Source organism: Aquila chrysaetos, chromosome 8 (genome assembly GCF_900496995.4).
Source record: "Aquila chrysaetos chrysaetos chromosome 8, bAquChr1.4, whole genome shotgun sequence".
NCBI classification, from domain to species: Eukaryota; Metazoa; Chordata; class Aves; order Accipitriformes; family Accipitridae; genus Aquila; species Aquila chrysaetos.
The window spans coordinates 866,472-879,336 of NC_044011.1; the positions used below are offsets into that span (position 1 = coordinate 866,472).

General features: G+C 48.5%; 1 protein-coding gene across 7 annotated transcripts in view; it reads left to right on the forward strand.

The window, feature by feature from the left end:
* Positions 1–1,656: 1,656 nt before the first annotated feature.
* The window catches only part of ACLY (ATP citrate lyase), a 31,741-nt gene continuing 20,532 nt past the window's right edge, over positions 1,657–12,865 (forward strand). For 5 of the 7 annotated variants that reach the window (XM_030021660.2, XM_030021662.2, XM_030021657.2 and 2 more), the window contains exons 1-3: positions 2,082–2,213; positions 9,979–10,148; positions 11,769–11,891. In XM_030021660.2, the coding sequence (XP_029877520.1) occupies positions 9,990–10,148; positions 11,769–11,891 (282 nt within the window). In that variant the 5' untranslated portion in view covers positions 2,082–2,213; positions 9,979–9,989. Of the gene's footprint in view, positions 1,675–2,081; positions 2,214–4,218; positions 4,267–9,978; positions 10,149–11,768; positions 11,892–12,865 lie in introns of those variants that run through there. The other 2 variants (XM_030021659.2, XM_030021658.2) reach the window with 2 other exon arrangements.

Here is a 12,865-nt window from a genome sequence, read left to right on the forward strand (position 1 = left end):
ACCGTGGACCTCCATGGGCTGGGGGGTGACAGCCTGCCTCACCATGGTCTTCCCCACGGGCTGCAGGGGAATCTCTGCTCTGGTGCCTGGAGCACCCCCTCCCCCTCCTTCTTCACTGATCTGGTTGTCTGCAGGGCTGTTTCTCTCACATTCCAATCCCCAAACTCCGGTGTAGGTTTCCCTTCTTAAATACATTATCCCAGAGGCACTACCACTGTCACTGATGGGCTCAGCCTTGGCCGGCGGTTGGGGCCGACTTGGAGCTGGCCGGCATTGGCTCTATCGGACATGGGGGAAGCTTCTGGCAGCTTCTCGCAGAAGCCACCCCTGTAGCCCCCCACTACCAAAACCTTGCCATGCAAACCCAGTACAGTACTGCAGGGGTTTTGCCAGGGCAGCCCACCGCCTCTCTCTGGAATTAGAATATTCCATACTTTTTGCTATTTGCTGGTAGCCCGTGGTACTGGTTTCATCACTGCAGTGTCCAGTCCTGGACAAACAGATGATGAATGAGAGATGCTGCTGGTTGTCTCCTCCTATCAGGAACTCCAGTCTTGACTTTATTTTGGCCTTGGGTAAGACCCTGCCAAGATTAATGTTTGAAGCAGTTTGTTCCTGCCAAGTGACTCAGAGTGGGTGTGGTGTGTCTGTGCTGCTCAGGTCTCCTGCTCACAGCCTGTAAGATTTAACTTCACCACAGGGGAAAATCAGCACTGCTGCTGGATTCTGGATGCAGCTCAGGAACGACATGGCCCGTCCTCACTCCTGGGATGGGGCTGGAGCGGCTGCACAGCACCGCAGCGTGGGAGGGAGGCAGGGTGTCTCACACACGGGTGTCGAGACAAACAGCAGTGGAGCCCTGGAGTGGGAGGCCAGCGTGACACACCTCTGTCCCCAGGGAGTCAGGCAGAGAATTTTGGTTTAAGCTTTTGGTAACGGTTTTCCATGGAGACTTTCCGAAGGGGCACCGCCGGGTGTGACACACTCTCCCCAACGAGATGGGCAGGAGAATCATGTCCGTGTCCTCTGGTCCCCCTCCGAGTGGTGGCCGTTGCAGGGCTGTGCTCCAGCCCAGTGACACCATCAGGTGGGCCACAGCAGACCTCGCCTCTGGAGCGAGGCCGTCCGCTCCCGTCAGAGAGACCACCCCAGGCTGCTTCCCTCCGGCGGTGCTGACGCGTGCTTTGGTCACAGGTTGGAAATACCAGGGGAAAAAAAAAAAATGAACGTGCGATGATTATTTCTGGCAAACGGAAGAGATGCGCTATCCGCCGTTAGAGGCTCGTTAGAAAACGGGGCACCCGGGAACAGGGTGGCAGGATGGCTGCGTCCAGCCTGAGGCCTCCCAACACCTCCGAAACCTCTCCCGCTCCCGTCTGTCGTGTCTCCGAAACCTCTCCCGCTCCCGTCTGTCGTGACTCCGGCCTGTACGTGTTCTGTGCCGGCGAGAAGCGCCCGTTGGCCGTACCCCCGGGGGTCGAAAGCCCGTGGTGAGGTATGCTGTCTGCCGGTGAACCGCACAGGCTCCCCACCGGGGGCACCGCCGGGCACCTCCTGCCCCTGCAGCTACGACCCCGACACCCCCCCCCGCCGTGGGAGGTGTCGCAGCCCGGGTCTGCCCCCGCTGCCGGGGCCCGTCGCGGGAGCGCTAGGCGGGGCCGTGCGATGGGGAGGGTGAGCGGGCAGCCCCGGGACCGAGCGGCGGCGGCGGCAGGAGCGGGTACCGGCGGGGACGCCCCGGTGTTAGGCGCCCCAACGGAGCCCGGGGCGGGGCGGGTGTCCGGCGGGGAGGCCTCTCCTGTCGCCGCCGTTGGGGCGCGCTGCCCGGGACGACGCAAGCGTGACGGTGGCGTGGCCGCGGTCCTTTGCTCCGGCCTGACGTCAGCGGCGTTGGCGCCCGGGGGTTCACGGCCGCGGGCGCTGCCGGGGGCGGGGGGGCGACGGGACGGGACGGGACGGGACGGGACGGGAGCGAGGGGCGGAACTACGACTCCCACAAGGCCGCGCGGCTGCGCCCCACCGGGGCGGCGGCCAATGGGCGGGCGGTCGCCGCTCAGGCAAGGCACACGTGGCGGCGTCGGCAGCCAATGGGCGGCGTCGGCGCCCGTAGCCCGATGGGCCGGGGAGGCCGCGCCGCGCCGCAGCGAACAAAAGGCGGCGGCGGCGGCGTCGCGGGGCAGGGTGCGGGGCGGCGCGGCCGAGCGGGCGCTCAGGTGAGTGTCGGTGGGCGGGAGCCCGTTCCGGGAGAGCGACCGCGGCTCCTGCCGTGGGCCCCGGCGACTGGGCGCTTTGCGGCGGGACCGGGGCGGGCAGCCCCTCTCCCGCCCCGGCTGGGAGGTGTCTGCGCGCCGGTGAGCGGGGCGGGGGGGAGCAGGGGCCGGTAGCGTTGCTCGGCGGCCCCGGTAGCCGGTGGCCCGCTGTACGGCGGGCGGGCCCGGGGAGCGGGGCCGCAGCCTGCGGGAAGCGTCGTGGTCGTGCTCAAGTAGCGGGTTTGCAGCCGGGAGCGGAGCAGAGAGCCCCCCCCCCCCCCCCTCCCACCGCCGCCCTGACCTTGAGGGAGGCTTGCCGCTCTTCAGCTGAACGATAAAAGATGTCGGTGTCCGGTGAGGTCCCGGCTGACCGGGAGGTTTCTGAGTCATGGGCCGCTTGCGATGGGCACGGCGCAAACGCCTAACGAGGGGCCGGGAGAAAGGGCTCTTATCTGCGCCAGCAGCAGACCCGGGCTTCCTCTCCGCACGGTCGTTCCCTTCCTCCCTCATCCAGAAGCCCTTTGCCAACGGCGCCTGTGCCCCTCTTCCAGCACGAAAATCCCTTTGTGGTGGTTGTGGAGGCGGCAGCCCCCGTTTTGGGGTCTCCTTCCGTTCTTGCTCTTGTACTAGCAGGAGGGTGAATAGCCTGTCTCTCTCTCTTGCTTCCTGTGAATAAATCTGACAGTTCCAGGAGCTGCGAAATGGCTGTTTTCCAGCTCCTTTGTTCGCTACCTGCAAACACCTGCTGCTTATCTTGCTGCTTTGGGAATTCTCTTCCTTTTGTACAGACTTCTCTTTTCTCTCTGTTATACCACATTTGTTGTCTACAATAGCGTCTAAAGACTGAAAACTTACGTGCATCCTGACTATATTGTCTGTAGACATCTGTATTTGTTTCGTTTCCTTAATTGGGTTTGGAGCTCAGAATATCAGCTCTACTGTCTAACACTGTTATTCAAACTCTGTAGAGTTTTCTGCATACGAGACTTCTGTATGAACACGCAGAAAGTGTGTTCTCCATCCTCCAGCTAGCAGTGTTCTTCTTACCATTATCAGCTCCGCTTGAAGCGGGATCCGATACAAAGGACAGCCCCAGTCAGGAATGCCACCCAGCCACGCAGGCCAGAGTACGCACTGCTATTGTCCACTTTGCGAGTGATGTTGGGAAGGATTTAAGGAATAAACTTGTTAAGGACCTTCCCCAAGGCTGCAGAATAAGACAGCCTTTAAAGACAGGATTCCAAATACCCCACTTCTGGCACTAGATGCTTACCAGGGCGTTTGGAGCCTGTCTGCTGCTCTCTGTTAGCCAGACCTAACTCAGTTCGTAGTCTGTTCCCCTCCCTGGCCGCTGTTTTGTTCTCAAAGGTTCCATGTCTGCTGGGAACCTCCTCCAGAGCCACGCATTCAACGCGCTCGCTGCTTTAGCGAGTGTGCCTGCTTGCATCACACCAGAATGATGCCAGGCATTTCATAATGCAGAGCATTGAGGTATCATGACCCGTGAAGTTGGCCGACTGCTGTGGGGCCGCTTCTCTCGAGCCCTCTCTGTCCTCTGATGAAAGCACGCGTGTTTGCCAGGTGGAAGCTGACGTAACTTTTCGTGCTGCTGTGGGCTGAAAATACTGGCTGATCTTGAACTGTGTTAATAAATGACCGGGGATGGAGGGGGAAGGTTGCTTTACAGTGTGGTTTTGTTGACATAATTCCTGGGAGAGAGGGCATGAAATCTTTACTGGAGAGGGAGTCCTTTTCTCCTAACGAAAGCATTGCTCAGGTATGACTGGAGTATGGTATTGATCTGGATCTAAGAAAATTCCATGCATGAGTGCCATTTTCTGTATGAACACAAACTGGTGAAGCTCACAGAGTTATACCTCAGAGACCAGAAAGGGTTTAAAGAAAAATAAATTAAATCAATGTCTTTTTTTTTTCCTCCCCTTGCAGAGTAGACCATTTTGCACTGAGTAGTGCCACACCATCCGACCTCTTTGGGAGTCGAGGAGACTTTACCCAGGTTCTGTTGTCAAGAACGCCTCTTCTTGTTTCTCCATCTTTTTTCTTTGGGCTGTATTGTGTTTTCCCTTCACCTGGTTGCTAGTGTATTGGGGCAGACATATCAGTTGTGTCACAACAAACGCAACATCCGGCTCTTCAATCCTTGTCCAGCTTGCCACCATCATGCTGTTTTTCTCTTGTCAATACACTCAAACTTTCCCCAAGCATCTTTTTTTTTTTTTTTTTTCATATTTAACAGGTGATGTTTTGAGGGAATAAGTGCTTCTGAGCCCTTGAAAAAGTGATCTAATCCATTTCTCTTACTTGCTCTGGACTTGCTAGTAAAGACTGAAAACCAGCACTTTTAAAAATGAGTGGGTGTGGATGATGAGGTCTCTGATGTGTTGCAGGGAAGCGGTTTGTTTTAGAGCCTCAGTAAATGAACACAAATCATTCATGGCAATCAGTGACACTTCAAGAAATAACTTATTCTTACATCAGTAACCCACTTGTCAAAGCAAAACTAGGTGTGTGACATCTGTTCAACAGAGCTCTCTGCTTAAGAAGTAAAGGACAGCAGGCTTCAAATGCAAGAATGGTTCTTGTAACCTGGGCTGACTCCAGAGCTGACCCTGCTTTGAGCTTGAGGTTGGACTAGGTGATCTCCTGAGGCCCCTTCTAACCTGAACTATTCTGTGATCCTATGATCTGTTGCATTTTAACTGGAAAGTTCGTGATGCATGCTGTGGAAGACATTTTAAAGAGGCAGTAGGTTGTCCTTCACTTGGCAAGTTTGGCCAGGAACCAACTGTGTTTCCATCGTACACCCTTCAAAGGAAAAGGCAAGGCAGCTTGTAACAACTGCATCTGAAGGGTTCTGATAATGCGGGTACAGTATGGAACTTGGAATGACCAGCAAATCATTGCAGGCAGCCAGAGAGGCATTATAGGTTAGAAACTGTTAATTCTATCTGCCTCTATCCTAAATTGTGCAGTGGAGGATGCACATTAGGAGCGGACTTGAGAAGGCAATTTGTGCTGCTGATGTGAATCTACCATTGTGTGTGGTGGTTGCAAGATCTGGGGCCTAAAGTCATAAGAAAATTGCTGTTCAGTCTTACCTATGAATCATGATCGGAGCAGTGTCTGGGAGTGAATCGGTAGAAGAGAACGTTATCCTATAGCTTGTATTTGGTACAGAGAAGGGGATGACTTTTTTTTTTTCTCTGCACCCCCTCTGTTGTTCTTCAGAGGTGCATCTGTTACTCTCATCAGTATTGGTTGGTACTGCAGGTGCTAAGCATGACTGAAAATGAGATTATCCATGACAGGTGGGAGTCCTAACCTGCCTCATTCTTGGGAAACTACAAAGATTCTGCTCCTCTACTTCTGTGGTGACCTGCAGTCCATGCTCCTGCTCAGTGTTTGCAGAACAGAAACAACCAGTTAATGGAGTCTGCTCTGATTGTCTGTCTGGTTGATGAGGGACCTGCATGAGCACTACAGCTAGAAATTGCTGATGCCCTATGGATGGGGTTTTTTTTTCCTGCTGATCTTTTAGCTTAACAATTCAGCAGACTGAAGCAATTGTTTGTGCTGTCTGTCCCATGAGAAAGGCAGGGTTGGAGCAGTGGAAAAACTGAGGGGTGTGATTAAAGACTTGCTAATGATTAGGAAATGTCTCTGTGAACCATGGGCAGATAAGGGCAGAACAGCCTCATTCCTGCTGTTCTGTTGCCATGACGCAGGGATTTTGTCATTTTTCATCTACTGCTATTGTAATAATTGTCTAGGCTTTCTCTCTTCACCCCAGTAGGGTTACTGCAAAAATGAGGTGATGAAACTGGGAGAGAAACTAGAGGAGCAGCAGGATGTAATGGCATAAAGGAGGCCGGTCAAGTTTCTGAGAGATGAACAACCTCACAGTGCCGTGCTTTGTAGGAATGCCCCTCAGGTTTAAGCAATCACATGTATGTCACTGTTGTTCCCACTGACTTTTTTTTTACAGGGCTGTTTTTAATAAGACCTGGGGGATGTCCTGGGTCCAGTTTCCTGCAACTGCAGACAATTACATCTTGGTCATTGGCATAACTAGCATCAGCTTCATTGTTTTAGTTTGTAAATGTGGACTGAAGATCTGCAATATTGTTCAGGGGCTCTGTGTCACCCTGGATAAATGAAAAATACTTAGTTTTTCTTTAGATTAAGAAATAGGTTTGCCATTTTCTTTGAATCATCTGCTGCTACTGCAGTGAAATGTGACACTTTTTCTCTGGGACTGGCCTTCAGCATATTGTAGAGTAGGCAGCTGATGGATTTTTAAGGGCTTTGAAGCAAGGGTATTCCAGCTTCCTACCAGGCAAAATAAATAGCTGCAGATAACTTTGGAGCAGGATTTGCTCTCAAATAGCACTGCTTTAAAGCAAAAATCGTAATGGCAAGTTTCAGCACCACAGTACAGATGACTTACTGTAGCATGTGTGTACGCAGCTGTGAAGACAAGGTAGCAGAGTGGTGTTTGTGGGAATTCAATATGTCTGTGTATGCTTGCAGAATAAGGCTGGGTGGGTTTTTTTTGGTGGGTGGGGTTTTTGGTTTTGTTTGGGTTTTTTTTTTTTTCCTTCTTACAGCTCTGCCAACTAGCCCAACATACAGCCATTTCTGTAGTTTTGGAAAGTCTTCCTCTGTAGCTAGCCTGTCGCTGACCATATAATAAAGCTGTAAGCTTTTGGTCAGAGAAGCTGGCATATTCTTTTTGACAATGCTTATCTGATGCACAGACAGTGCCTCATAATTAAGAAAAAAGCTGTCTCAGAATGATACCATGAAACTGATCCACAATTAACAGAGGATAGATACAGACCAGTTCTGCAAACCCACTTGAGATTCTTAGTCTGATGCAGTAAACTCTAGTTGGTGTCTAGTAGTTAAACCATTCTGTCTCTTGCAGCTTCTTTGCTAATAAAGGTTAAGCAGTCAAAGCAACTCTGCTAATATTTGGCTTTTTAATGCAGATTACAACACAGCTTACACTCCTACAGTTTTGTGGCATTTGCAGGGCAAAGATGGGGAGAGAACTGCAATAGGATTTTGTACAGCAAATACCCAGTTGCTCCATATAAGCACAGGAAGCCATGTCTGCAACCCATTCAACATGGGGGTCATCTGCCAGCTAGCTCCCTTACAATGTGTCTGGCCACTGTTGCTTACCTGTTGCAGATTGCTTCCCCCTGAGACTGTTGCATACTTTGCCCCCTTCACCTCTCTTTCTTTCCAATCAAAATTCCTATCCTTCTAGAAAGCTGTGGTGGTTTTACACCAAGAAGAGATGAACATTTCTCCAACTTCAGTGTTCATGCTTAGCTTACAGCCACAGTTGCAGCCTACCTAGGAAGGTTATGCAGTAAGCCTTCCAACTCCTAAAATGTTTGAGGTTAACCCCAGCATTTCCCCTTCTCTCTCTTCCAGTACTCTTCCAGACTCTATTCTACTTCTAGTACATGCTGCTGTTATTTGTTCCCCGATAGCTGTGTATAGATCCTTGCCTTGAGATAACTACATTGTCTCAATGTCACTCCATCTTTCGTAATTAGGAGCATGCAATGGAAGTTCTAGATTGCTTCTGAAGTTACTGCAGAACGGCTGCCTGTAGCCCCAGGACTTGATCTAATTCAGTGGCTCTCTATGTCTTTCTGAGACAATTCTATTCCCACAGGATCTCTGAATAAATGTTTTTAGGAGTGCTTCTTAGAGAGCAAATTAATCTAACACAGCAGCCTCAGCATAGCATTTGTGTGGGCTGTTATGTTAAAGGGGGCTGCAAGGGAGGACAGAATGCATCTTGCTTTGCAGGGCCAGACAACCAAAATGTGCTTGGTCTCCTTTTGCTTGTTCACAAGAGCTCCCCTCTCCTTAGGCTGTGTTAACTTCAGCACCCGGGTAATAAAAACAAAGCATTATTTTTAGCAGACTAAATGTTAGGTGCAAGTGCTTATGGTGACTAGAATGTGGGTTTTATTCTATGAGGAAAGATAGGGTGCTTCAGAAACATTGTCTGATGCTGTCTGGAAATGGGATTAAATTGGAAGTTGCACTGCAGTCATGTTGGAGTTTTACAGAATAATTCTCTGAAAGCAGGAACACTGTTTAACATCTTTTGCCCTTTCTGTAGCTTCTCCTTTTCTATTTTAACACTGGAATTGCATTTGAAAAAGATGTTAGCAGCAAATTTGACTGCCAGTTCTTAAGCCTGCTTAACAACTTTCAATAACAGGACTTACGTAGTCCAACCTGTTTCATTCTAGAGGCATACAGAGAATGCAACCTGCCTCCTCCTACTTTTTGCTGCAGAATAAATATTTTGTCTATTCAGGGGGGGATGGACACAGACCAAACCTCTTTATTCCTGCTCTAGGGAAAAAGGTCTTTATTTCTAAAGATGGCGAATTATTCCCTGACATATTCTGCGCTTGCTTATAGTATGAATAACCCAGTTGATTACTAAGGGTTATTACCCAGAAGGTAGCACAAAAATAACTGTGGGCTTTTAAACTGTTTCCCTCTGTGGGTCTCAAGTGGGACACTTATTTCATGATGGCATGGGCAGTTAGTCTTACTGAGTCATTCAAATACTTCACTGTCCAGATACTCAAATGGAATCTGAGCTCTTCTTTTCTGTGCTGGTGCCTTTCTGCTTTGCAGCTCTCCCAGAAACCATACTAAGTGTGCTTTTGTGTTTCCTGCCACACTGGCTGTGCTTGGGGAACAGTGACATGACCTCCAGTGACTCAGAATGCAGCATGAGCCACTGCTAGAGCTTCTCTGTCAGCAGCCTGGCCCCTCAAAAATCAGAACTGCTTGTTGACCTCTGGCTGATAACAAGATTCAGTTCTGATGTTTGACACATGCAGATAGGTTCACTGGGATGAAGTATTCTTTTAAATAAATGTTTATTGCAGCTAAAAATAAAAGCATCTTTGATACATCTGACTTTGTTGCTGCATATCAGACAGAAAAGGTACAGCCTTGAGATCAGAAATCATTTACTTATGTCAGTTTAGCATATACTCTTTAAAAGAAAGCCATCTTCAGGAAAGGTGTGAACTTAGGAATTTTTAAAAAATTATTTTTCTAAAAAAAACCCCAAACTGTCTAACCTTACTCTGTCTTGAACATCTTGCTCTGTAGGGTGTGAACCTGTTTCTAAGACACCTAGGTTCTGAAACAAAAAAACCAAAGCAATGATATAAATGTGTTCTCATTTTGATAATACTGGTAACATTTTCTTTTCCCTTTAGAAAAAGGTATGGGGGACTAGAAGGTGTAGGTAGGTGTGTTACACAGATCCCACAACAGCAAACCTGGGGTGCTGTGTAGTTAGAGACAAGTTGCCTTAGCTGAGTGTTCCCCTAGACGTGGGGGGATGCTCAGAGCTGGCAGGTTTGGTACAGGCACAGTGGTGGCTGGAACAAGCTGCAAGGATTACGCCTTTCCCTGCAGGCAAGGCTGGACTAAAATAGTGTTCAGGGCAGTGGAATGGGGTAGAAATTTTAAGCAACACAAATCGTTCTTGCTTATCAGGTGAGTTTTCTAGCCTTATTTATAATGGGGAAACACAGCCCCAGCTTTGTATTCACTTTGGTCTTGCACTGAGCTTGGTGATTGGGAGTCTTCTGTAAGAACTGGACTCTGTTCCTGATTGCTTTTTTTTTTCCTCCCCCCCTCAATTCAGACTAGGTAGCCATGTCAGCCAAAGCCATCTCTGAGCAGACGGGGAAGGAGTTCTTGTATAAGTATATCTGCACATCCTCTGCCATCCAGAACCGTTTCAAGTATGCCCGAGTCACTCCAGTCACTGACTGGGCACGACTCACCCAGGACCACCCTTGGCTTCTGAGCGAGGTAAGGAGAGTGACTTGCTTTTCCATAGTGGCTGAGCCCTTGACAAACCTCTGCCCACCCAGACTGCTCCCTGTCAGGCACGGCATGTCGTGCTGCGGCAGGTTGTGAGCAGGACTGTGCTCTGGATCTTTCCTGAAGGACCGGTCGCTGCTGCTGCTCTGCAACATTCATTTGCAACACTGATGAAGAAACAAGCCTTGCTTCAAGGCTGTTGTATCACCTTCTAGGGGGGCTGATTATAAAACTCCTTTAAGGGCTGTGAAATACATGAGCAGAGATATCTGCAGACAAGAAGCTGCTAATAACCACACAGAAGGTAAACGAGGCTAATTCAGACAAAGCAAGAGTCTCTTGAGATGTCAGTCCCTGTTCTCAAACACTTAGTGTCTGAAATCATGGAGTGCTTTCTCTGTGGCTAGCTTTTATGTTCAGTTAGGACACTGCTCAAGTTTCCTGTGTCCAAGCAAAATATTAGGGAAAACTTCATTTTTTGCCTTTTCTGTGCAAGATCTTTTATATCTCTTCGTGTTTCATAGCCCTGCACTTTCTGTAGAAAAAACATATCCAGAGCTCTTTTTATTAGTTGTTCAAGCTGGCTCCTTTCCAGTGCTTAATTACATTAAGTCATTGGTTGGTAGAACATGAATGTTTCGCAGTCCTTTACTGACTGACTGATAGAAGCCCTACACTAAGTAATTAAATGTTCCATACTCAAGTGCATGAGTGAATTGCAAGAAGATATCAGCAGTGCTTCTAAAAAGACTTGCAGAAAGTCGGAAGGGAGCAAGGATGCTATCTATCATTTAAGACAGAGTTCTGTAATGCCAGAAAGGGCTACAGGGTCCAGCAGAAAGACCACAATCAGCGTTCTATACTGTGACATGTTATGTTCTGACTCTACACTAAGTTGCTGAAGTTCCAGGACATATTAGCTGTACAGGAGAATGGCACCCATTTCTTATAAAATAAAAAAAAAAAAAAATAAAATTTGCAAGCTAGAGTTAAGTGTGTTACCTAGGAACACCTTTCCATAGGTATCTTACAAAGAGCCACTGTCAGTTGACTAAAATCTGCATGACCCCTGGCCCTAGCCAGTCTCATACGCAAAGTATGTGGTGACAGCAGGAGCTTTTTTTGTAAGCAGCTGGTTGCTTGCTGTGTCTAATAGTTTTTCCTTATGAGCCTCTGCTCGCAGAGAAATATTAATTTAATGATGCATCTTACAAAGTTTGCAAAACTGACAGGATGCTGTACACTTTTCAGTGTGATTTTTTTTTTAATTTTTTTTTACAGAAAGTGAGTACATGTACCCCATCTTAACAGCTGCTTTGAAAGGGTTATCAAAGTTCATCAAAAAAAGCCAAAACAAACTATCACCTCAGTCTCTGATGTATACTCAGATCTGAGTAGAAATAAGGCAGCTCTTCTCAAAGTACAGTGTAAAAACAACTGCAGACATGTACCAGGAGATGGATTTGCCAAGAGATTAAAGAAATTCTGCAAGGATATTTGCTGTACAGAATTTACTTAAGTTTTTGTTTCACTATCTGCAGAGAATTACTTGACCAAAATCACTTTCTAATGCTTCTTTCTTTTAATCTCTCTTGCACAATGTTGTAGCGTTTAGTGGTGAAGCCAGATCAGCTAATAAAGAGACGTGGGAAGCTTGGACTGGTTGGAATTAACCTCACTCTGGATCAGGTGAAGGTTTGGCTCAAACAACATCTGGGCCAAGAAACCACGGTGAGTGCCACCTTAGCATGATAGGAGCTGGTGTGCAGGTATTCCTCTTGCTTATGGTGGTTTAAAATGCATGTTACACTGCTGCCAAAGCAAGTGAGAAACTGTGCCACATGTAAAATTCCTGCTGGTAAATGAGCACTGATAAATGACACACCTTGATAGGGAGCACAGCTCGGTGCTCCCTATTACTATCTGCCGTCCACGTCTGTTGTGTAGGCCCTGTATGGTGGGAGCTCAGCAGGAATTAGTACCATTTTGAAAATCCCTTCCACTTGGGAGTCAGCAGTTGATAGCTCAAATGCTGTGTCTAGTTGGCATAGCTGCTTCACTTTAATACCCAAGGCAGATTTAACAAGTATAAAAGCTGTCATGAAATTGTCCTCTTATTGTAGCCAGCCTGTGTGTTTTGGCTGATGATTGAGTGTTACTTCAAGTCCTTATTTTAACTCAGTGCTGGCTTGTAATATTTATTCTCCTGGGAATGACACTGCAATGCTGATGATAAAGAAAAACCTGCCATCCCAGCTGCTCTGTTTCAGGAGCTGACAGAGTTCTGCTGCCTCAAGGAAACTGATGCCTTGGCCCTACTGTGATTGATTTGCTGCTGGCTCCAGCACCAAGCTGTGCAGCTGAGCCAGTGAGGCTTGCCTGAAGGCCATTATGAAACAGCAGGCAACTGCATCTTGTGTGCCTGCCCATCAGGAAAATGATGGATGTTGAAATCACTTCTTTAGCACAATACAACAACCACATCTAAAGGAAGAACTGTGCCAAGTACTTGTGACCAATGATGTTCGCTTCTGAAGCAGTGTCCTCCGGAGCAGGGGGTATCTCCAATGGCCTGTGCAGGAGTGACCCTTGAGCCAGAAAACTTGCTTTTGGGTAGCAGGAAAGTGCCTATGCAGGACAGTTCCTGGGACCTTGCTGTAGCTGTCTGTCCCTGTAGGAAGACAAGAAAGGGTTCTCTTACTCTT